This window comes from Symsagittifera roscoffensis, chromosome 7 (assembly GCF_963678635.1).
Source record: "Symsagittifera roscoffensis chromosome 7, txSymRosc1.1, whole genome shotgun sequence".
Lineage (NCBI taxonomy): Eukaryota > Metazoa > Xenacoelomorpha > Acoela > Convolutidae > Symsagittifera > Symsagittifera roscoffensis.
Genome location: NC_087068.1, coordinates 9,615,688 through 9,641,178, shown reverse-complemented (window position 1 = coordinate 9,641,178; position 25,491 = coordinate 9,615,688). Strand labels below are relative to the sequence as shown.

Below are 25,491 nucleotides of genomic sequence, written 5' to 3'. Positions count from 1 at the left end.
GATTGTGAGCCTGAAAACAAATTATTGTTATTATTTATAAATCTAATTGTAATATGGTAACTATTACTAATTAGGAATGTTGTTCGTGGTTGTTCAACTATGTCTGATATTCTCTTCTGTCCTTCAGCCATGTGATCTGTGCCCTCTCTCTGTCTCGCATGTTTAATGAGCTAACTGTGCCATTTGTGCTTCATGGGTTGAGTAATTAGCCCTGTGTTTAAACATACTACCCAATGTGTATCCTGCTCACATTTTTTGTTGATTCCCCCCATAAACCCACCGTGGATGACTTTTTTAAGTTATATTGGTATCGGAGCCCAGTGTAAATTTGATATCTAAACTATTCAAAGTGTACTCTTTACACTTTTCTGTTCTAAATAGTCTCTACCATGGCAGTTATAATACAGCTAAAATAACCGCCATCACCTATTTAATTTAGTTTCACATATCAAAACGTCATCTCAAACACGATCTTAACTTTCTTGATGACTGCCGCAGTCTTACTTCTTCCCCAGGGTTGCAAGTAAGTTTGAAGTATTCAACTTCTTCGGTTTTTTTTTGCAATTTGAGTCTCGAACTTGTAATCCGATAATTTGAAAGTTTTGCACTGAAAACAGTTTTATCTTTTTCAGTTTCCACTGCTGTTTTTTGACGCGATAAAATCTCTCAAACTTTCAAACTACACCTAGAAAACCTTTGCTACTTCAATTGAATTTTCCATGGTTTTTAAATGGTTTTTTATAAATTCATATTTCTAGAGTGATGTTTTTTTTTCAAATATGTTTTTATCGGCTCTGTTTCCGCATGCTTGTTAGGCTATAATTTTTTTTCAAATTTGAACAGAGCTGGCGACATAATGATAACAAAAATGATCAAATGTTGAAGTAGGCTATTTTTTGAAGTAGGCTATTTTTTGGGTTTTCTCTCCCATGTTCTGGCCTAATTGACCCATTTATTACAGAAACTTGTGACGTAGATTGGTGAAAAAAATTGGACAGAACTTAAAAAACAAGCATTCTCTGTGTAATTACAATAGTGAGTGAGCTTTAGTGAGCATAGTGTAATACTACGACTTTTCTTTTTTTTTCAACCTAAGACGCAAATATAAATATTGGTGCCACTTTTGGTGGCACCTTTACGGCTTTTTGATAGCATAGCCATCGATTAGTAATTAGTTAACATAGTTGATGCATTTTTAAATATTCGAAGAATCGAAAAAAGCTATTTGTTTCAAATAACAACAATAATAAAAACTCGATTTCAGACATTTTCTAACTCAATATATCTCGCAACTTTTTGAAATGCATAATTTATACATAATGCTGCTGCTTTGTGCTTTGCAATTTATTACATGCAAAATTGTGTCTTTTCGTGTTTGGTACCACTTTTGCGGCATTGCATTGGCAATTTATTGGCTTATGTAGCTACTTTTTTTGCGACTAGTGTTTGCCGATTGCTAAGCGTTCGTGGCCGAGAAGCCAGGGCGTGAGACTCCGAATTTTCTTTTTTTTTAAACTTTTTTCTTATTTGACTTTATAAATCTGCTTTTCGCCGTATTTGCTAGTGTTTGCGAAGCGCATCTTCGCCTCTGTGTAAAAGCGCAGCTTCGCCTCTTAAATGTTGATTATCCGGACAAAACGAATGAAACTTGAAAATTAAATCGGTTTTTTCCTGATTTGGGTTGAGTGAAAATACGATAGGGATGAATATTGCTGAGAAGTTTAGCAAAATTATTATTGTGCAAATTTATTTCACGAATTTCGGGCCCCAAATTTTACACCAAAAACTTTCAATCAAATGTTACGCTAAAACTATCGTTTGAATTGCTAATAGTACTGTATCAAATTGAACAGCTTTATATAAAGCAACAAATTTTAACACGGGTCTAATCTCAGAAAAATTTGAGTGACATAAATAGATATTTTGTATGGTAAAAATTACAATTTTTGGCTATCAAATAAATAAATTTATTTATAATAATTTGAGAAGAATCTGCTCTTTTTAAACTTTCTTGGGCTAGATAGGAAACTCACTGTGATGCAGGTTTACCACAACAATTGAACCGGTAGTTTCAAAGTAAATATAATTGACTAAAAAAAGCCGAAAATGATCCGTTTTTGGGGCAAATTTCGGGCCCGATTTTTGCTGTACAAGTTGCACGATATCAAATCTGCTAAAATTGTAATCAAGTGATCTCCACATCTTTTCCTGTCTATATCCAACCTAGTTTGAGGTTTTTGTACAGATAATTATTTAATCAGCACTAGCGCATTCTTTGCTCTCTGGTTTTTGTATTGGACTGTATTTGAAAGGAGTTATCTAGGGATAAACCCCTTGGTCCGGATAAGCCCCTTGGTCCGGATAAAGCTTGTGATTTAATGTGAAACCAAATTTTTCCAATACGTCGCACATATCTTTTTTGAATTATGTTCAGAAAAGTAAAGTCCAATCAGGACTATTTTGAATTAGCTCGAGCCTTGTGTGCTCAACTAATTTGCTCTTTTTATTGTCTGGTTTTTAAGAGTAATAAACGTAGTGAAGACTCTTATAAAGGTCCTGCTGATTTTTTTTTTTTTTCAAGAAAAAAAGTCTTGAAATATTGATGCACTTAGGTATATATGCACTTTTTGAGTTCAATTGAATTTCATCTTCTAAAAGTGACGTAAATAGCACTCTCCAAATATGAACGTGGAAATGGCGTCAAAAACGTGAACGGTTTCTAGTTTCGAAAGTGGAATTTAGTTTTTAGATTTCCAGCGGAATAAAAACTTTACCTGTTGATCCAGTTTTCTCCAGTTGGGTTAAGGTTGTCAAAAAAGCGCCAATCATAAATCGTTTAAGAAATTCAAAGAGTTTTAAGGGCATCTATTTTTTTCTTTGAAATTCCAAAGTTGAGAATTTTTAACAAAGTCAGTGTTTTTTTTTTGTTTACTTGCGTTCATTACTCTTTTCCAATCTTCGATTGGGTATGTTTTATTTAAGTGCAGCAATTGGGAGAATTTGAATTGTTACGAGAAGTGATTGTGTATGATGATGCATCTTGTGGGCATGATTCCCGTGCGTTCGAAGTTTTCTGTCTTGAGCCTTTTTGTCTTTGAAGTTTCACTTTTTTTATTTAAGTGTTAATAGTTTAAGTGTTTACAAATTAATGCTTTCAAGTAGTAGTAAAAGGTAAAGAGCTGTAAAATATTTAGTTCTCCTTAGTGACGGTGCAATAGTTTTTCCCCGCCCGATGTTTTTCCCCATTCAAACCTGAATATCGCAAGTAAACCTCAGATAATATCAGATTATAAAGATGTGATCTCGGATGCAGTGAAAAATAGTAAAACATGTTATCAGTGTCAATGAACGTAGTGAAGACACTAATGTATAACTTGATGATTTTTATAAGGAAAAATCTTAATTTTTGTTTTTGCCGTTTGAATTTCCATTTCCTTCTTAGTTCAGCTCAAAATGATTTGCTAAAGCGGAATTTGCGTGAAAATTGTGAATACTACTAGTATCGAAAGTGGATTTTAATTTTAAGAATTTTCAGCGGAATAAAAAGCTTACCTTTTGATCCAGTTTTCAACAATTGGCTGAATTTTATTGAAGAGATCTCATTCATATATTATTTTTCAAATTCAAGAGCTTCAAGGCCATATAGTTTTTCTGTGAAACTTCGAAGCTTAAGTTTTGTTTCAAAAATCAAGTCTGTCATTTTTTGTACTTTCCTTGTTTGCATTGGAACTTTTTCAACTGTCTCTTGGCTGTGTTTTTATTTTAGGATAGAAAATTTCCATTTTGTTTTTTTTATTGCACTCATTGAGTTTTTTTTGAAACATGGTGCTAATAGCACATGCAATAGCTATTCTTGTTTTGATTTAAACGTATCTTGAGCTTAAGGTGTTTCTGTTTTTATGCTTGCAATCAGCTGAGTGTGTTATTATGAACCTTTTTTTTCTAACCTGACTCACAAATAAACGTGTTCATTAAAACTGTTCTCTTATTTGTAAATTTCACTGTAGCATTGGAAATTACATAGCATCTGTTCTGTTTTATTCGTGGCTAGTGTTTGGTGTCTATGAAGCTTCCGTGGCTGCGTGGGTAGTGTGTGAAACTCTAAACCTCTAGGTCGGAGGTTCGAATAACAGAGGTAGTCGAATTTTTATTAATTCGAGGCTTATTTCTAATTTTTATTATCTCGTGCTGTAAGTTTTTTTTTCTTCCCCTCTTGTGGTAATGACTGGACCGCAACTCACTCTGTGAGGGGGAGTGCAGCTTGGAAATCAGGACACCCGACCATGCTATCAAATCTTACCATTGCGCGTTTTTTGAAATTTAAATGGGCTCCTGTGCACGGTCCTTATTAATCCCTTATTCATTTTTTTAAAAGAAAAAAATGTATTTTTATTGCACTTTATAGAGCGGTTTTTTGTCGTGTTCTCGCAATTGTTTGCTAAGCGAAGCTTCGCCTCTGTTTTGTTAAAAATATGCTCAATATGTAGAATCGAAGAATAGAAATAGAATAACAGAAAAACTGTTGATTTATTGAAATGTGAGCGCTTTTTTAAGCTTTTTCCTGTTTTTTTTTTATAAATCTCGGTGAAATTCTTGGAATTATTTTCCGATGATGATTTTGTGTTTTGCTAGAGAAAATAGTTTTTTTCTAATATTTTTAAATTTCCAGTGAAATAGAAAACAGATTCTTATCAGAAAGATTACTGGTACAGGCCAAGAGTCTTCATAATCATTCTCGTTTTTTCTTGGGAAGTTACCGGGTGAATATTCAGGAAAAGGCCGTAGCCCCAAATGGACTTAATTAGCCAGTACTTTCTCGGGCAATTTTGTGAGGATTTTTATTCAGTACAGTTTGAGAGTACCTTGTGAGTTCCTTTTAGAATTGAAACTACCCTATAACTCGTGTCGATATATCGGCTGTCTCCGAATTTCACATACTGGCTGAAATTGACACATAGAAAAAAGTTTTTTTTGGCGTTTTTTAACAGCTTTAAATTGTCGACTGCTTTGGTCTTCATCAAATTAAATAGTCAAAAGTTTGCTCAGGCAATATACCAAACGGATTATTTAATCAGTTTTATTTAATTATTTCTCATCGTCATTCCTACGTTTGTGCTGGTTCCATTGAGAATTCATTTGATCATTTGAGTTTGAGTTTTGAGTCATTTGGCATCTAGTTTGATAACATGAAATTAACAGATGGTAAACTGCAGAAAACTTATAATTGCTTCTCTGTCAGTTTCTCAAATATTGTTGAGAATTTGACTTTGAGTTTCTCATTCGGTTCATTTTACCCGACTTGGACTCTGTTTGCTCTGTTTGTTTCGTTTTGCATTCGGTTCCCCCATTACTCTCGTGGTAGTTACGTGATGTTGGGGTAAAAGGGTCGCTCCGAATATTTGCTCTAGATTGGGGCTCTATTTGCTAGCCTTCGTTTTCCTGTGGCTTAAAGGCGCTCTTCTGTTTGCCACCGGATGATAAACTTATTTGACTTTGCCCCAACGCAAACAGCCCAAACTAAACCATTCACTAGGTATTAACTTAAGCCATACGTACCACATCAATTTGTGTGGAAACTTTTATTCTGCTTTACTACTTTACGGACTAGTTTATAACTAACTACTAACTAATGGTAAAACTAATAAACTAACCATTTTATCGCGTTTTACTGCGAGCTATTTTACCATTGCTTTCACTGCCAAAACTACCTAAACTGCACGTTAAAATTTATACTTAAAAGGGGAGGGGGTTGAAAGTTGAGTGAGCGCTGAACACTTTTAGTTCTGAATGATGCCCATTTTGAAAATGTTTTGGTTGGTTTGGTTACTTAGTTAGTTGGTTCAACTAATAGCCCAGCACAAGTTAATTAAACACGACATCTAGATTGTAAACAAGGCCACGGCTGAATATTGCACACCTGAAACTAAATTGTTGACGACCTCAAGGTTGTTTACTACTTCGACGTTTGTGATGTAGGATGGATCGATTTCCTAAATTGGACTTCTAAAAAGTCATCAATTAGTTAACTGAATTTGTTTATGCTTTTTATATAGGTGTTTTTTTGGTAGTTTATAATGTTTTCTATCAAGGTCTTTTATTGTGGTGGAAAAAACTTCAAAATATCCAGATATCCGTAAACGAACTTGTTTGTTCAATTTTGTTTATTTTGCCGGTGTTAAACTTTTTTTAGCGTTGTATAATATAAGTTTCGATATCGAGGCTGAAGACGTTTGCTTAGCAGGTTTTGCTTTGGAGAAAAACTTCTTTAACACGTGTTGAAAATGTGAAATATTTGGACTGACGCTGATCAAACTTGTTTGATCAAGGTTAAAACTTTTTCATCCTCCAAGAAAGCAAAACGTGGCTATACTAATTCCGAACCAGGTCTCTTAGATGGAAAAAATTCCTTCCCTTTGAACTGTAGCCTATTTTTTTTATCGCGCTGTTGTACTTCAATTTGCAACAGCAGTGATCTAAAAACTAAAAATCCTAGGCTACTCAGCGCACGCTTATTGATTTTAAACGTCCCCCTTCCAAATTAACAAACAATTTGTTGTTTTAGCGTACTCCTTTCCCATCCCCGTCAAAGACAACAGATATTTTTACAGTCGCTCAAATCGCTATACTTGTACGATTTGAAGTCAAGTAGATTTGAAGTGGTCTTTGAATTGATTGTGGGGGTGTTTTTTGAAGTGTATTTTGGCTTGGGGCTGGAAGGGCCAAATTAGCAGGGCATATCTTTACATATCTAAGTCTATTGTTGTCAGAGTTCAGCTATAACTGTTTTTTGTCGGGCGGGCCGTTTCGACATTTCGAGTGCTCTTTGAACTTGAAAGTATGTTGGTGTCGGAACACCAATCGCTTAACTTAAATCTTATTTCTCACATTTTTCAATTGCCGGGATTAGCTTGAATTACAAGCAAATCGAACTTTAAGTCTATTAACGCAGCAGGATATCACACCGAATGTAAAAATAGTTCATATCTCTGAATTTTGAGTCCCAAAATATATTTCCGAGTTTTACCCCCGAAATCCACGCAACATCACAGAATTGCAATCCCTCTTAAATCTACCTTGTTTGAGGTGCCAACTGCGTATTAATACCTTGCAATCAAATTCACACAAATTTTTATTTGTTTGTGAATTAAGCGATTCGGTATGATAATTATGTCGAAATATATACCTTGATCTTGTGCATTGTTTTGCATCATAAACAGCAAGGGATCAAATTTGAACATACCTCAGTGTTTAAAAATCGCTAAAAAAATATTGAATTGAAAAGATCAAACAACACTTTCTTAAACTATTTTTCGCTAGTTGAACATTTTTTGGATGTTTGTTTTTTGGACTGTATAACACCAGGTAAAAAGACAGAATGTCTGAAATTAATTTGATTTAAAATCTCGGCTTGTTTGTTTTTTCTAACAGGACTGAAGCTATGTAACTGAAACTGGTGCATCTTTGCAAGCCGATAAAATGTCTCAAGAATGTAAAAAATTGCTGAAGTGATTGATTGTTGCATGAGAAGAAATCAAGATTATGCGATGGAATGGACGCTAACTGAATTTTCAGTTTACTTCTAAATTTGGCATCTGTTTTGTGGCCCCTTAAAGGTTCCCTTTCAGCGCTCGACTAGCGGCATTTTCGAGGTAGACAGATTTGGCGGGCTTCAAAGAAATCGAATGCTCAAGTTTTGCCGTCTCTTTGTAACGGAAGTTTCTTCGATTAATTTAAGGGCACGCGCGTTCAATCTTGTTGCACAAAATGTCCTGTAGTCATACATGGTTCGATGTAAGCTGATTTTTTCCAGGGCTCGAGGTCGGGTAGAAATTTGTGGGAAAAGTTTCGATCGACAGGAAGAAGTTTCGATTCGCAATTTCAATTAAGTGATAAAAAGAGATGTAAGTGATAAAAAATTGGAGATGCGGGGCATCGATCCCCGTACCTCTCGCATGCTAAGCGAGCGCTCTACCATTTGAGCTACATCCCCTTGGAACACAAGAATGAACTGTTGGTTTTGAACGAGTCCAAGACAGATCAAATTCACCTTAGAATGAATTGCATTGGATTTGAGAATCGAATGTTGTTTGAGAAGATTAAGAACCAATTCCGTTCCAAAAACAATCGAAGGCCAATTCGAAAGCAATTTAATTTTGTCGTAAAAATTGAAGGTATAAATAGGACAGTTGGTTCCTAAAATTTAGATAGGCTTTTGAAGAACATTTTTCTCCCTAAAATTATCGAAACAGTAAAAGTATGGGCTCTTTTCCAGTTCCCCCCCTTTCAAAATACCTAGTTTCATATTTGTTTTACGTGTTATTACGGCTAAATGCGTGATTTTACGCTGTAAAGTATGAAGAACAAATCTGTTCAGAATTGTCGATTTGTTCACCACGCCAAATTTCATTGCATTATGACAACGTTAAATATACTTTTCAAAATTGAATTGGAAAGGGGGGGGGAACTGGAAAAGAGCCAAAGTATGTTTATTTGTGTTTTTTTTTCTAAATTATTTTCATAAACCGTGGGAGCGAGAGCCATCATGTTTCATACTTGCTTTTTTAGGGACAACCCAACTGTTGAAATTTTATCAAATTTAAACTCAAAAGAAGTTTATATTTATAAATCATGTGCGGTTGTGAAGGTAGAACTTTGGTATTGGCTCCCTTTACCTTCCCGGGAAAAGCAATTATGAAAAATGGGTTCGACTATTTGCTAGAATGAAAATTGGAGACTAAAGGTCACCCATTAGCTCCAATCCGAAGATCTGAAAGCCTTAATTTTTCTTTTAAGTGTAAAAGAACGAAGTGATTTTCACTTATATAGGTCTTGATGATATAGGTGTATTTTTTCTTCGAAAATTGAAAAACGTTTTTTTTTCGGCTTCATTGTTTTTCAAACCGTTTCCAATTGACAGTTGGCTATGTTCACGGCCGTTAGTTCCATCGGTTTTGCCACTTCATTCTTCGAAAATGTGTTGAAAACTACCGAAAGCTGAACATCTGTCAGATCAAATGAAAAAGCACGAAATTATTTTCAAAACCTGTCTATTTTAATTTTGTTTAGATCGCGCAGAACTTGAAAATTTCGGGGGAAAATGGTTGAACCCAAGTTTCATGAGGGATCGCAATTCTTTGCTGATTCCTTGGGATCGCACAGATCAAGTAGTGTTAACATGAAACATTTTTGTCGAAATGTTTAAACACTATTTTGACGTTTTTTCTTCATTTTTTGTTCTGCCGAGCTAGTATCGCCTGGTGGTCTCAAATTTGATTGGATAAAAAGATTACGGGTGAATAAATATTGAATTTTTTCAAAGTTTTTCAACCCAAATTGGCTATATTATAGAGGAACAAAATTTATTTAAAGTACTAAAACTAAAAATACTATGACAGAATGGAATGAGCAGAGATGGTCGGAGCATCCGAATGAACAAGTTCGGAACATTCTGAGCAGAAGATAATCACATTAGAATATGGGGGACTTAATTGAAATGAAGTTAAACTGCAAGTATAAAATGGGTTAAGTTATTTTGGTCATCCATCGATCAGAATTTCTGACAAGCAAAGCGCCTATATAGGAATTATAGCTATAAAGCAGAGGTTAAACTATAGCTCCATTTCATAAGGACAAACGATAATTTTTACGTTACTAAAAGAGAAGCTAAAAAACGTAATAAATTAGCACCGACCAATTTATAAATAAAGTCAAAAATATAAGGACACTTTCAATCAGAAAATAGGATTAAGGAGAGCTAAAGAGATTTATTAGAGAAATGTCGAGTTTTTTTATGAATTTTTGTATTTTTGTGCTTCTTTTGGCTCTGCGTTTTGGTCCAGGGCAGTTGAATTGTTTTTGTGCATATCAGTTTTTTCTGGGTGTTTTTAGTAGCTGTTGGTGTTGAGAATTTGTGGCCCATTAGTCGTTGCAGGAATAGAGTTGAAAAAAGCATTCGAGGTCGCAACTGGCGAAGACACGCAGCATTGCGTATCCTGTGACGTAACTAATGACGTAACAATTGAACTGTTACATAAGGCTGCTCCACTCTGAGACAATCTTTGGTCCAGAGAAACTGTTGTCGGCGCACACCCGATCGGACTGGAGGCGTTGCCGGATCCGTTCACCGCGACGACTGAGTTGGTGGGACTTCCCGCGGCGCCATTTTGGTGATTCGGCTGCGACATTAGGTGTCCGTTTGAGACCCGAGAGTTAAACGAGGTCTCGTTGTGAGATGTCGGAGCTTGTGCGATGAGAGAATCGAGTTCGTTTAAGTTTGAATTATGTTGTTGTTGGACTTGAGGCATAATTGAAGCAGCAGCGATGTAGGAATTATAGCCCATTGAAGGGTTTGAAGAGTACATATGTTGGGAGCTCGCATTTGTTTCGTATTTGATTAAGTCCGCATGCTGATTCATTCCTAGAAAGTGAGGGTTCTGCAGAAGTTGAACCGACTCGTGAGACGCAGCGGAGGAATCTTTCATGATGCTGGATATGGAAAAGGCGTTGGTGGCGTCGCTTTTGAGAGACGCGAAGTCGTTTGCAGTTCCGCTTGCCATGTATGCCATGGAAGGTAGAACCCCAGTTACTGGGAAAAGGGGTCCCAACATCGAGGAAGCGTCGTGAAGATACGTCTGCCCGTTGGCTCCGAGAGCGTTTTGAACCGAAACAGCCGAGTGCATCAAGTCGCTGAGACTTTGCTGTTGTTGCTCGGATCTCAGAGCTGCCGAAATCAAGTCAGTTGTGTTGTCGTGGTTCTCTTGGTGATGTGAGTTGCCATTGCCGTTCGTCTGTTGGTGCAAAAGAGCTCTGGTCTCAGCTGCGGCTTGAGCCGGCGAGATGTGACCTGCACCCGAAGAATTGAGATTCGGTGCGCCGATTTCAGTCGGCGAGTTTCCGAGACTCCTGTCATTGGCCCCGTATCCGTTCATGCCTCCCGGCGAATGTACGTACGCCTCGGGACTAAATTCTTCGTCTTCTTGCTTCATGTTGTGATCCATGTCGTCGTAAACTTCGTGATTCGGGTCGACCTCTTCTTTGATGTCTTTATTTTTCTTACTTTTCTCCTTTTTCGCCTGTTTCTTTTCGTCTTTGAATCTTTTCTGCCGTCTGAGATAGCACCCGTTCTCAAACATGTTACCAGACTCCGGATGGAGCGTCCAGAAGGATCCCTTGCCAGGTTTCTCAGGAGTTCTGGGAACCTTTACGAAGCAGTCGTTGAATGAAAGACTGTGTCTAATAGAGTTCTGCCATCTTTGCTGGTTCTGGCGATAGTACGGGAACAGTTCCATGATGAAGGAATAAATGTCGCTCAAAGTGACCATCCTATTTGCAGAGTTCTGAATCGCCATTGTGATAAGTGAAATATACGAGTAAGGCGGCTTAGCGTGGCTCTGACTGTAACTCCTTCGGAACTTGTCGGCTTGATTCGGCGATGGGAGGTTAGCTCGTCCTCGATGAGTGGGCGACGTCAACTGGTAGATCGAATCCGCCGCTCGCCCGTAGTCGACATAACTAGCCGGATTGAACGCGGTGTTGTAAGCTGCGGCGGCCATCGGCGGCACACTGTACGGAGAGTTGAACGGCATTTGGGGAATAGACGAGGCAGCGGCGGCGGCGTTGAAACTGGCGCTGCTCATGTAGTTGCCGATCTGTCCGCCCGCGAGTCCCGCGGCTGTTCCGGCGGCACTCTGCATACTGGCGAAACTAGGGTACGCACTCATGGCATTGGCGTAGTTTTGCTGGGCTTGAGCGGCGGCGGAGCCTACCGATGATGCATGGCCTGCGGCGGCCATGTTCATCTGGTGGGTGTAAGAGGATCCCCCCATGGAACTGGGAAGCATGGAGGTGTAACCGTCGAATGTTGTCATAATGGTGTTATGATGGTTCTGAGGTATGTTTGCTGGAATGGTGTTATCAGGGAATGGGTAAATGATGGGCGGTGAAGGACTTTATTTGTGTTGAAATCGCAGAAGACAAAGATCTATTTGCTGTGAGAAAACTCGACTTTTATTGTTTTACTCTCTTTCCAGCAATAAAACAAACTTTTCAATCAAGTCAAAATCAATGATTCGGTTTGATTAGCTGTGGAATTGTTTGTCAGAGATTGACTAACTTTAACTTGGATTGCTTGCTTACTTTCAAATGCAATGATGGATCTTTCTCAGTTTGCTCTTCGAGATGTGAAGTTTGCCCTTATCCAATCAAAATTGACTAGCTGCTTCTAGCAATCTAATTGGCTGCTACTAAGTGCGCACTGCTTTTACGTGCTTTGCTTTAGAGACTTTCTTAGCTCGATATATTTTTGCTTTGTTATACAATTATATTGGATTGAATATATTTTGATCGAATAGGCGTAGAGATAATATTATTAGCGTAATCGTTTAATGATTTTTTCGGTCCAAATGGAATCAGGGATTGTAATCTGGTGCGAAAGTCGGGCGAGGATGAAGATTCCTTTGATGGTCGGAACAAATGTTTCTTTTTCAAAAGCAAAGTGACAAAATTGAATAAAAGTCTCGACAGACAGAGAGAAAGAGATATATATGATCTTGAGCAAAGAATCGGGGCAGGAAAAGGAGGGAAACGGAAATAGAACTTCAAGGGGGAGGTGGGTTGGTCTTTGATGGAATAGAACCGCTGATTCTCAGACGATGATGAAGAACTACGAAAGAATCCCGACAAAAGACGAGACGATTTGAAATAAAATAGAAAGTACAATGATAATACCTTAGATAATACATATAGTACAATACAGTATAGAGTATAGGATCTGAGATCGGAAAGACTAGTTATTTATTATAACTTTTATCATCTCTTCTCTTATCATGGTCAGACAGGGTTACCATCGTCATCATTATCATCATCATCATCATCTATTGTGCTATGATTTGGCATAAAGTTTATCATGCTGAACTGATTATATCTGATGTCAACGTCATGTATTATGCATATGATCTTTGATCCGATTGTAATTGTTGCAGCATCATCATAATTGCTGTTCATAATTAAAACAGCTATAAAAACCCATTGTATATAACATTGACATCTTTTGATTTCGTCCATATATTTACACTTATAATGGTAATACTGTTCAGTTCTCAATAAGCAATGATGGAAGGGTGATGAATAATGATTAATATGTATGGCCTCATGGCCTTGTGCCCATGGGCGAGGGGGTCTTGGGTTTCGGATCTCAACCATTCACTGCCAATTTGCTACCTTGAAAATAATAACTACACCTATAATGAATCAGTGATTAAGTATATGCGGATTTTGTACCTTTTAAAGAAATATCCTGATTGCGGGGGGTAACTGATCCTGATTTTTAACTCTTTCTTAAGTTACGTGTTCATTACTTTTTATCTGACTTCCTTCGAATAATCAAATAATCACAATGGTCGCAATATCGATCATTAACATCATCCTTTTTGTTCGACCTTTTTCGGTCTCAGAAATAGCCGATGTCTTGACTCTGCTTAGAACTCATGATGATCGATCTCAAATCTCAGAAACAGTACTGTTGCAGATTCTGCGACAATACTTTTTCCAACATTGTCGCTGAATCCACAAACAATTCGAAAGTGTACAATTTATGGCCTCGTTATGATCGAACCCCCATACCTTAATACTTATACTTTGACGATTGGAAACCCAATATTTCATACTGATCGCTTTCTGAATGTTTAAACGAGACTTCAAAGGGAGAGATTATGAAGGGGGTTCGATGAGTTAGACGTCCAGTCACATCCGCCTTAGTCTTAACTTAATCTGCAGAGCAAATTCAAAGGCAGAGTCAAATAAAGAAGCAAAAGCGAAGGAACAATTTCATCGAGCCACCATTCAAATATATAGAGACGTGAATCTGAAATGTTGGGTTTACGGTATGAAGAAACACTGTCAAATTACAGATTTTCCAAAGACTAATTGAATCGAAAGGTGTGAAAACTCTACCACATAAGTGTTTTTACACTTCTGTTGAGCATGGAAGCTGAAATTAGATTCACCATCGAGCTCATCAAAAGTTTTGAACCGTAAACATTTCAAGAAAAACAAATGTTTTTAATTTTATTTTAGAAAAATGTTTTTAAAAAACGAAATATTTAAAAAGATTCTGTCTGCAACAATCGGCACTCGATAAGAACTTTTTACATATGAGTCCATTGAAAAAATAACCTGTCTTTTTTTGCAAATAACAAATCTAAACAATTAGAGCCTGTTTTTGTTATCTTTTCTTTTCAATTCATATAGTGGTTGCTTTCAAAATTCACAAAATCGGATTGAAATTGAACTTTCTGAACAATCTGAGATGTTCGATTGTTTATACAAAATACTCTTGGAGTTGGATTTTCTTTTTTTTACGACTGCAGAACATTTTTATGGCGTTGCGAACAAGGTTAATTCTCTGCACAGATTTGAGACAGTGAAGTGTTTGGGAGGCTGTAAAAAAGAACCCCCTTTTAGGGCGAGGCGAGAGGGGTGGAATCCCAAAGTGGGTCAAAAGGGCAATGCTGTTGTAAAGTGTGAACAGAATTTCAGATCGCCCCACTCCTCTTTTACGCCTCACAGTTAGCTCAATAGTGATTCTGGGTCAATACAAATGTGGGCATAACCCCCCTCGCCCCTTTTATATTTCGTAAAATAAACCTCCGAATAGCATAAAACTCGTTGCCCCCGCCCTAAGAAATGAAGGATTTCCAAAGATCAGGATACCAATTACCAATCATTAATTGCAATCCCAATCGAACGAAAGTTCTTTTTCTAATTATCGCTTTGAAGCAATATCCATAGAAGTATTTTATTTTGATACAGAGTATTCTAAAGTGACAACACAAGTGCTATCTCTAACGGTGTCTGGCTTGTTGAAATAATACACTTTCAAGTTAAACATTCTCCAATTTCTTTTCTCTTTAAACTTTTTGATTTGTCAATTAAAAAAAGAACGTGTTTCTTTTTTCAAAGTTGGCTAATTGATCGACAGATTTTTGAAGCTGACTTTGTTTTAATCAAACAACTGTTTTGAAAGTCAAACGTGTGTGAAATGTAACATTTTGATGTGAAGTTGATAAAAGCAGATTTGAGGGGAGTTCAAGTTTTGCTAAAACACCTTTCCTCCCCTGACCCCCAGCAAACCCCCTCCTACTGCCTTCTAGGCTACCTGGCCTGATTAGAAGACAGGTGTGAACGAGGTGTGAAGTTAGCTAGGAGTGAACGACACACTTTTTCAGCTCTAAATAGAACACTATCACAATCTTTTTTCTTAATAGGCGCAATCAACTCAAATAGCAGAAAAAGAAATGGGCCGAAAATTTACCATTTTCACCTACTTAGATCAGCAATCTTAAAATGTATTTTTACAATCAGGTGACTTCTACTTAATCAAAATAGTTTGTTTTGTTTGTCTTTTAAAAGAAAAATATAGCCACAAAAATTGTCTATCAATTGCAGTAATTTATGCTATGATCGGATTATTTATCCTTCTTTTTAATGAAACAACAGTGTCAGAGAAAATATTCAGTCGAATTGGAGCAGAAGAGAAGTAATGACGAAAAATAGCGGAAAATGTAATAACTGACTTCTAACGGCTATGAAGATATCTGAAGAGCTATCGCTCCATCAATTCCCACAAATTCCCCCTCTCCACCTCAAGTATCTGAATGACCCTCGAGCTAAACTGGCAAATAGGTGAAATAAAAGAGTTGGGTAACAGTTAAACACCCTAATCCTGTCTAATCCCTGTCAAAATATTTAGCCCCCCTCTCTTTTGCAGATTATTACAACCGAGTAACCCCCTCTTTCCCACCCTACCCCCTTACTATTTGTTCATACCTGCAACCCTACAGTTAGCAAGTGTGGGTTGCTAAACCCACTTGTGAACAGTGAATTAAACAAGCAAATTGTTGTTGTGATCCCAGAAGATCAACTCAAATAGACTCAATTTAAGTAATCATATAATGAGTAGATCTCGCTTTTAACTGAAGTGGAATACATCTGATATTCAAACTTAACCTAAAATTTATGAGATCCAAAACAAAAAATACAATAACGGGTTACTAAAAGTTGATAAATTAAGTTTTAGCTTCTCAACAAGTTTCCAAAAATATTCGTTAGTACCCAATCTAATTATCCCGAATCTAAAAGGATTTTAGTAGCGAAATAAAACTTAAGCTACTGCCAAATTAGTTGCGTTCAAACGTGGGCGCAAGATGCTACAAATCCAGTTCGATATTTTTTATATGTCTACGACTTTTCCAGCCTTGCCGTTGTTAACTAATCATAACAATACAACATGGACATAATTTTTTTGCTATGAATAATTTAAAAGGAAAAGTCCATGTATTAAAAATTCACATACGCTTTTGATGGCCTAGAAACTTGGTGCATTAAAGTTGATAATACCAAGACATAAAAGATTTAAAGAGCTTTTAGGTTTACTAAGTTATTGATTTTAAGTATTGATTTAGTTGAAAAAATAGCTAACAATTTCTCACGAGACTTCCCATGTTTTTTTGCATTCCTTTTACCCACTGCATGTTTTATTATAAGCAACACATTTTCAAACAATTAGTCAATACTCAAAATCGAAAAATTAAAATAGTTTGAAAAACATCAAGTTAGTACTATCAACTATAATGCATACTTAAAAATGAAAGTATGATAATCGCAATTCAAGGCTTTTTCTGCCTACTGAAAATGCATTAAACTCAAAAAAAAAATTAAGTCGACTACGAGTGATTTATTTTGGTACGGGCAACACATGAAAAAGATGATCAAAATTATAAAAGTTTATAAAGCAAAATCCGTAGCTGATTTCATAAAAGTGTGCGGCTTACCAGCAAAAACTATTCGATCATGATACCCAACCTGAACCCTTGTTCAACAAAACAGTTGTAAGCACGTAATGTTTTCGATACAAATAGCTCGATATAAATTGAATTTCTACGAGTGAAAACACGAAAACCACATGTATCAAGTGGGAAATATACGCATGCTTAATTTGAGCAAATAAAGGATGTAGTTAATGTTACATAAAAAGACAAGTTCAAAATGAAACGCACTCAAAAGCATTCAGTTTATAAGAACTGTTCTGATTCTGATGAAGTAAAAGGATGTATTGTGTTGTATTTTTTTTGATTTTATGATAATTTACCATAAAATTCTGGTAAATTAATTATACAATGCTGTGATTCAATGCTGTGATTGTTTTCTTTGTAATTTAATTTTTTCCTCAAAAAACTTGGTTTTTTTCAAAGTTTCACCATAGTTTCAGCTAGATAGAGCATAAGTTATTAGAACATTACAAAAAACAAGTTCTAGCTCAAATTACATCAACTCTTATCGTGTTTTGAAGTTTTTAGAAAAAAAAATAGAAAAAATCTTAATTTTTTTCAAAAACTATTGGCTTACCGTGAACCAAAAAACATACGGTTACTTTCATTCTACTCAAAAAACACCCTTAATATTTGCCTATTACTTAATGCGCCCTGGGAATTTTTGCGAACAAACTAGATGTTTATGCACAAAATTATCATTTTTTTTTACCATTCTCCTACCATTACCCAGACGCTGAATCCTTAGCAATTCTATTCCCTACCGTAAATTTTTACCCATTGTTAATACATAGCTTAGAAGGCCGAAATCTATAATGTATCTTAAAGCTTAGAGTAATTCAAGCGCCCGCCCTTATGATTAGCCCCAATATGTACTACTAAAATTGCTCAGAAGTTATTGCTAAAAATGTATTTAGACAACAAATGACAATTCTTGAAATTTTAGATTTTTTTCATTCCTTTTTTTTGCAATTGAGAGCCAAAAAAATGGTGAAATTGAGAGTTGTATACTATTTAAGGAAAATCTCGAGACGAGACAAAATATAGACGAACACATCTCATCAAGTATCTGTCTTAAAATAACTTGTTTTATCAAAAACCTTGGGTCGTCATAAAAAAGTAAAACATGGTTTTCAATGAGTTTTCTCTGTTCTGTTCATCCGTTTATTTTTCTGTTTTATCTTGACAGCTTAGATGATGTCAGGATGTGAATCGCTTCCATCTAACATTTTTTGTTTGATTATTTTAAAATGAATTTTATCTCGTTTTTTAAGTACCATTCCAATATTAAAAGAGTTTTTAAAACTTAAATAAGCTGACGATCTAATTTACCTATATGAGTTTCGGTCTCCACAACATTATGGTGCAAAAGAATCATTCGAACTTGAGGTTGAAAAATTCTTTTGAAACCAGAATCAATATTGAAAACTTATTTCAGTATTAACAATTTGGAAGGAATGTGCATATTTAAAAATAGAAAGTTATACCAGACGAAAATCTATTAAACAAACTCTCAAGAAAAAATAACAAAATGACATTCAACAGTTAGGTTTTTCTATTAATTAATGTTTCGGGCAAAGCGATGCAGTTAAAAATAGCTTGTCTACTACACTCGTGATACTGTACTTACCTTAACTAAGTTTAATTTGATTTTGATACCCTGATTTACTTTTGCTGCAGAATCCAGAATCTTGAAAACGTCCTCAACTTTCTCGTTGCTACTTAAAGTACCTAGCATGGTTTTTGAAAAGAAATGATTTTTTTTGTCTCACCATCTTCAACTCCGTGTCCACCAAGGAAAGATGACAAGCACCCAACCATTTCTTCAACTTAAATTTGTTAGAGAATTGCTTGGTTTCCGTAGTTTTGCTTCAATTTCCTTCTCTTTCGATCTTGTTGAAAACAAGAGCAAAATGTTGATTTTTCACAAAGCGGTCGAACTGTTTATTGCATGGATCTTGATAGTTCAGTTCTCGTGAGTTGAAAGTGAGTTAAATTATATGTGGAACAGTTTTTTGCATTTACGCGATGAAATTGAAATGAATATAGATTATTATCATGGAAAAACTAGCTTAAACGTTTTCGAAGTCAACTTAAGCGGGATCCAATCAGAAATCGACACACTTTACATTTGACTACCAAAACGTCTACCAGTTGCATGATTTTAACGTCCATATTTTTGGGTATTCCAAAAAACGAATTTTAAATTTTTAGTCAAAACCCTCCTCAGAGTGTCCAAAAACTTTTCTAGTTGTGTTTATTCTGCTTAATCCACCCAAGTTGTCCAAAATCAAAGCACCAAAATGATATGCAAATACTCTTATATCTCGTTAGTTGAGTTTGAATATATCGCCAAAGCATAGCTTGTATAACGCATTAAACATAGCAGTTTTGAATTTTTGAGCAGATGTGGGCAGAAAAAGCAAAAATACTTCTAATATTTTTACGCTGATTCAACATTTTTGGACAGACTTTGTTTATTAATTTTTGTTGAGTTTGACTTCGCCAGTATTGGTCGAGACTGCCAATGTTCAGATTGGTCTGAAAAAGTTTTCAATGAAACAAAAGATACACCTCAATAAGTATCTATCTTCAGTTATCGTAACTAAGTACTAGATCTGACACAGAGAATTCAGCATTCTGATGGAAACGGAGATTCAGCCTTGCGACAAATTTAGAAGCTAAAATTAGGTTCATGCATTATATGCTGTTTTTAAAATACCATTGCATGCAAATGCAACTGATAAACTATATGATTAAGATGAGTAATAAATTTGTGTTTTTTTGGGTATCATGTTTTTCTGATGATGAATTAAAAAACATTAACCAAACAAACTTTTAATTATAACTTTTGAAAGTTTTTTGTCTCCGCATCTTCATTTCTGTGTCCACCAAGGAAAGCTGACAAGCACCCAACCATTTCTTCAACTTAAATTGGTTAGAGAATAGCTTGGTTTCTGTAGTTTTGCTTCAATTTCCTTCTCTTTCGATCTTGTTGAAAACAAGAGCAAAATGTTGATTTTTCACAAAGCGGTCGAACTGTTTATTGCAAGGAACTTGATAATTCAGTTTTCGTGAATTGCAAGTGAAGTATTTTTACAACTGGAACGGTTTTTTTTGTTTTTACTTGATGAAGTTGAAGACATCCACTATCCAATTGACTACCAAAGAGTCTTCCTGTTGCATAATTTTAACATACTTTTTTTTGGTATTACAAAAAAAAACGAATGTTAAGTTTTTACTCAAAACCTTCCTCAGAAAGTCCTAAGCCTTTCTCTAGTTGTGTTTATTTTGCTTAATCCGCCCAAATTGCCCAAAATCAAAACACCAAAAGAATATAAAAATACTCTTATATCATTGGTTGAATTTATCGCAGAAGCATAGCTTGAATAACACATTTGGCATATCAATTTTGCATTTTTAAGAAAATGTTTTTGCTCTTTCACACCTTTTCTTTCCCGACAGGGCATGAATGAAAAATGAATTATCAGGACCCACGAATGAAAAAAAAAATCATTTGCATAGTTTCGCGCGCTTTTCCGGGCTCTTTCTGGCGTCTTTCCCTCAGAAAGAGCAAAAACATACTCTTCAACAGTTAGAACATAGTTGAAGATGGCCTCATGCAAAAGAGCCACCATCGCTCGCTTCGTGCCTTCAGGCCGGGCTCTTTTTCCTTTGGCATCTTTCAACTATCTTCTTTTTACAACAAAGACCCCTAAAATTTACCCTCTGATTCAGCTTTTTCAACAAACTGCCAATGTTGAGATTGGTCTACAAAAGCGCTCAATGAAACAAAAGATGCACTCAATAAATATCTATCTTCAGTTGCTGTAACTAAGAATTAGATATGACACTGAAGATTCAGCGTTCTGCTGAAAACGAGGATTCAGCCTTGCGACAAATGAAGAAGCTAAAATTAGGTACACTATTTGGCTCAGCTTAATCCTCGCTGTGCTCTTTCCTTGATCTTTTTAAAATACCATTGCAGGCAAATGCAACTGATAAACTATATGATTAAGATGAGTAATAACTTTGTCTTTTTTGGGTATCATGTTTTTCTGATGATGGATTAAAAAAACATTAACCGTACAAACTTTTAATTATAACTTTTGAAAATTATGACATACAATATACTTAATTACGTAGCTCTGATTTTGTTAAAATTGTTAACAAATTAGTAACACACTGTTTTACATGGCATAATGTTATCAAAAACAGTATACAAAATTTGCACACATCTGAATTGAAATGGCAATAGAAGAAAACATTGGGTAGAATACGTTTTAGTTGAAAAAAAAATGTGAAAACTGAAATTAAAGCTGAAGACGAAAAATAACAAACTTACACTCATTTTTACAAGAAAAAGAGCCGGTTTAAAAAAATACTAGTCATACTAGTTCACACTTTGAACAAGGTTAACCGGTTGCTTAATAAAAAGCGCAGAATGTTCCGACCACATTCATAACCAAAAAAATAAGTTGCTTATTATATATTTTTTTAAAATTTAGTGTCATATCTTGTACGAGGCGTGATGAGACAACTATACAAACGAGTAGAAAATCAGTAAAATTGGCAAAATTAACAACAATTGTCTTTGAAACCACATTGAAAAATTGTTTCAAATTATTTTTACCCAACAAATTTTGAAGCTCTAGATTTTTTTCGACAAGAAGGCGCTAAATGTTTTTTTTGCCAAGAAAGCAATTTCGTGTTTTGAAGTTTTTTTTAGTCTAATTGAGCATTTTAATAAAATGGATTGGTCAAAATTTGACTAGCTTGCTTTGCTCAAAATTGAATAAAATTCAAATGATTCAACTTGTTAACTATCTTGAAATTGCGTTCGAATCATGACTGAAAGGTCTTTTCTATGACATATCACTCGATCAATTCCATTGATTGTTTGTCTTATTTGATTTTAAGTGGAAAAATTGCTGAAGTGGAAGTAATTTTTTTTTGTATATATATATTTTTCCACTTTTGAAGACTTTGACTGAATATTTTTCCTGGGGTGTTTTTTTTCCAGACCAATTTTGATTTTTTGCTTTGGCTGTTTCTGACAATTTCTTTTTCTTCCATCTAAAAACTATCACTGTCTTTAGCTCAAATTTGAAGAGATGTTTTACCCTTAATTATTTTCTCGAGAAGTTTTGAGGGTTTAAAAATTGCCAGTTTGGCAAACTTGTGATAAATAACGCTCAAAATAATTTGTGCTATTAACTCGTAAGTGGCAAAAGCTGGCTCAAAAGTCGTTCCAAAATGACTTCAGCCATGTTATTTTTAGTTCTAATTAAAACGTTACCATAACTCACAAGGATAGCCGGTCAAATTAGTGTCGTTTTTGTCTGCGTGGTCTGATAAAAGCTTTGAACGAAAAAAAAAACTTAAGCATGTTCGATAGTCATACTGAAAAAGCCAATTGAAATTTTTTTTGAATTTTTAAAGTTTTTGTTTTCCAAAATAGCGTTGTTGTTTTCAATCCTGATAATCGAACACCAAATTTTAAGTAGCAAGAACAACACAGATAATTTGCGTTTAAAAATTTGCCATATAAAGTTGTTTTTAAAATTCTCTACACAATTACATAAAAAAAAAGTAATTTTTTGTGTATGGCTAAAAAGTTATTTTTGAACATTGAGTGTTTGTCAATAGTGGTTTGTTCAAACTTATCAAAACATATGAAAACATTTCTGGCTGCGCTTAAAACACCCATCTGATTTTCGTTTCTTTGTGTGAAAAAAAAACTACAAAATAAGTATAAAATTCTGTTTTCCCCATTTTTGGATTTTTGTGAAACAAATGCTATTCATATATTTTTCATAATTTGGAATTGTGTGACTAGCATTTATTCAAAGTCTCCAAATATGAAATTAAATCGCTATGGTTTATTCGTATGGAATTCAACCTGGGTAGTAGTACACTCATTGAGTTAGTAGGCTTCTCATTTAGAAACGGATATTCGCACGCCATAATCGATTCGTTGAAGTGTCCTATGCGAATAAAAGCTGCAAACGTTCGAATTATCAGACCACCGTGCAAAAACGCAGGAATCATCATGGCCCCATTCACCAACTTCGATTGTTAGCCAGTGCAGCCCTTCTTTATCCAGTCGGGATTCTGCTTCATTAATAGCTGCATCGATGCTACTTGCTTCAACTTTTGGGGTCCATTCAACACTATGTAATACGTCACGAGCTATGTTCTCAGTTCTATTTTCATCGGTCTTTTAACTTGGACGTCAATACCGAGTAGACCCATACGTTGAACTTGAACTCTGGCTCATCCTTCCAGACAGATGTTATTCCAAATTCAGGCCGGTTCCTGACACGGATGATTCGGTCTTTTGGGGCGACGAGGATGCGCGAAGTGTATTCTGGACATGCACTCAAGGTTGCTTGTCTTGCTGCTTCTAGGGTACTCTTAACATCTGCTTCTTCTGCCAGCAAATTAATAGTTTGGAGCAGACAAACGTCATACTTAGGTCTGGTGACGCAGCTGAAACTCATAACAGCCAATATAATAAACCAACAAAAGTTGAATTGGAATGAGCTTCATAGGATCTTAAGAACCGATTAAAATTGGAGCTTGCGATCTTCGAAGGTTTTTTCGATAAAAGCTTTTTTCGGAAATTTTGCAAATATTTTAGGATTTCAAATTTTCTTAAAGAATCCAAAAAAAATCTGATGCGAATTTAATTAGGGCTGATAAGTGAATTTATAAGAGAACGGAAGATATCCAATGGCAAAAGTGGAAGTTACGTTCTTGCCAAAAATTTGAGTGCTGTGATTTCTCTTTTTCCTCTTTTGGTTTCCTACACTTTTCAGAGTACTCGTTTTGCATAGATCGTAGATTTGTCATTACGAGCTTAATTTCAATTTCTGAAAGAAAACTTTTCTGGAGCAAATTCTGCATTTCTTCCAAAAATTGACTTCTTTGATCTCTCTCTGACTGTTGTACAGCTTTTTTGTTTTCCCGATGTGAGCGTATTCTTGTAATTATTTGCTTAATATCCTTTTCTGATAGCTTTGTTTTCCTTAGGACACCCCGAACTTCATTCGAAAATTTCGATCGATTTTCGATCTCTGATTTTTGACCATCCTTTTCTTTATCCTGGTCAGAAAATACGATAGTCATTATAATCCCAATTTCAAGTTCTGATAGATCTTTTTCCATCAGCAAAGTCTGCATTTTTTCAAAAAAACTCGCAAAGTCTGCATTTCTCGCTGTAGTTTTGCATTTTCGAACTCGCATATTTTTTTTGTTGTTTTTCTTCCAATTGAAATATTTCCTTTAATATTTTCTCTTTGTTTCCTTCTTGATATAGCAAATTTTCCTGGGCAATCTGTTTGTTTCTTAATTCAGCAAGAGACATCTCATGATCTGTTTTTTGTTCTGGACTTTTGCTGGTCGTTTTCTTTTTCCAATTTTTCTCGATCACTTTCGTTGTCTTCAAGTTTTCCCTCTACTCGGTATTTTAAAGCCAAAAATAAATCGCTCGATCGTTGTTTATCTGTCAGAGCCGCTTCAAACTCCTTCTTTCCTTGTTTGAGCTGGCTTTGCCATTTTTGGTTTGTTCCTGTTTGTTTATACCTTAAGGCTCTGTCGAAAATACCTTTTTGCCGTTTTCGATTTTTCTCAATTTTCTCCCTCAAGCTTCGTTGATCATTCAGTAAATTGTTGATTGTGTTCTCTGTTTCCTTGTTGATATGATGTTCGTTTTCAATCTGTTCTATGATATCAGTTTGCTTTTCAAGAAGTTTGCGAATTTCGGCAGATATTTTTTAAACTCATCGTTCAACTTCTGTGTTCGCTGTTGGTGATTCTCTTCGATCGACTTCTTGAAAGCCGATAGGCCATCATTCATTTCAGCTACAAGTTTATCTTCTATTTCAATTGGTTTGGCTTTCTCCTCCAGTAGTCCTCCTAAGTCCTCAAACTCAATCGTACTGAAGCATTAAAAATACTCACAGAGGGGTCTGGCAGGTGCTATTTTGGAAAACTTCTAGTCAGCAACTATCAAAAATTAATAATTTCGTTAATTTAGTTAGTTGATTCAATAAAAATTATTCGTCTAAGGTTTGACAGATCCTAATTTCGTCCAAAAGCTATCAGAAATACTTATGTGTTTTTTCACTTTAGTTAAGTTATTAAATATCACGTCTGAGTATTATCAAGTAGTAGCAGAAGTAATAGTTGTACCATTGGAAAAATTACAAACAAATGATAAGAGCCTCGATCACTCGAGTTAACAGTTGTTCCAATCATGGGTTCTGAGCTAATTGCATCAAGGAAGAAAAACTTCGCTCTCTGTTGCGCTGGCTGAAATATTTTACCCGGCTTCACAATGTCGATTTCAACAACTGATTGGCAGCCTGAGAATGAATTCGGAATGAACAGGGCATGAAAACATAATGATTAAATACATAAAAAATTCAAGGTTTTCTAATACAATTTTTTTCGTTTCATCAATCAGCTGCCGATAGTCTCATGTCCATTCAACTCAGTTTGTTGTCTCAGGGTCTCAGAGTCTTATGTTGATTGCTTAAAAATTTACAATAGCTTCATTCAAAGCGTTAAATTTTACTTGGATAAGATACACCATCTATTCGTCCCGCTATCTTCTTTTCGGAAATTTTGATTCCAATAAAACACTAAAATACTCAAAGTA

General features: G+C 35.5%; 1 protein-coding gene and 1 non-coding gene across 2 annotated transcripts; both read right to left on the bottom strand.

The window, feature by feature from the left end:
* Nucleotides 1-7,917: 7,917 nt before the first annotated feature.
* Nucleotides 7,918-7,990, bottom strand: Trnaa-agc (transfer RNA alanine (anticodon AGC)). Its single transcript has one exon. It is a non-coding gene; the product is annotated as a tRNA-Ala (tRNA).
* A 1,296-nt stretch (nt 7,991-9,286) lies between these two features.
* Nucleotides 9,287-13,232, bottom strand: LOC134851317 (forkhead box protein A1-like). The gene has a single exon (XM_063867345.1). It carries the CDS (start codon nt 11,865-11,867, stop codon nt 9,885-9,887), a length of 1,983 nt encoding a protein of 660 aa, XP_063723415.1. The 5' UTR covers nt 11,868-13,232; the 3' UTR covers nt 9,287-9,884.
* Between the last annotated feature and the right edge of the window lie 12,259 nt (nt 13,233-25,491).

What these genes read in the sequence shown, in the direction of transcription:
- LOC134851317 (XM_063867345.1), bottom strand. Translation starts at nt 11,867, where the DNA reads ATGACAACATTCGACGGTTACACCTCCATGCTTCCCAGTTCCATGGGG.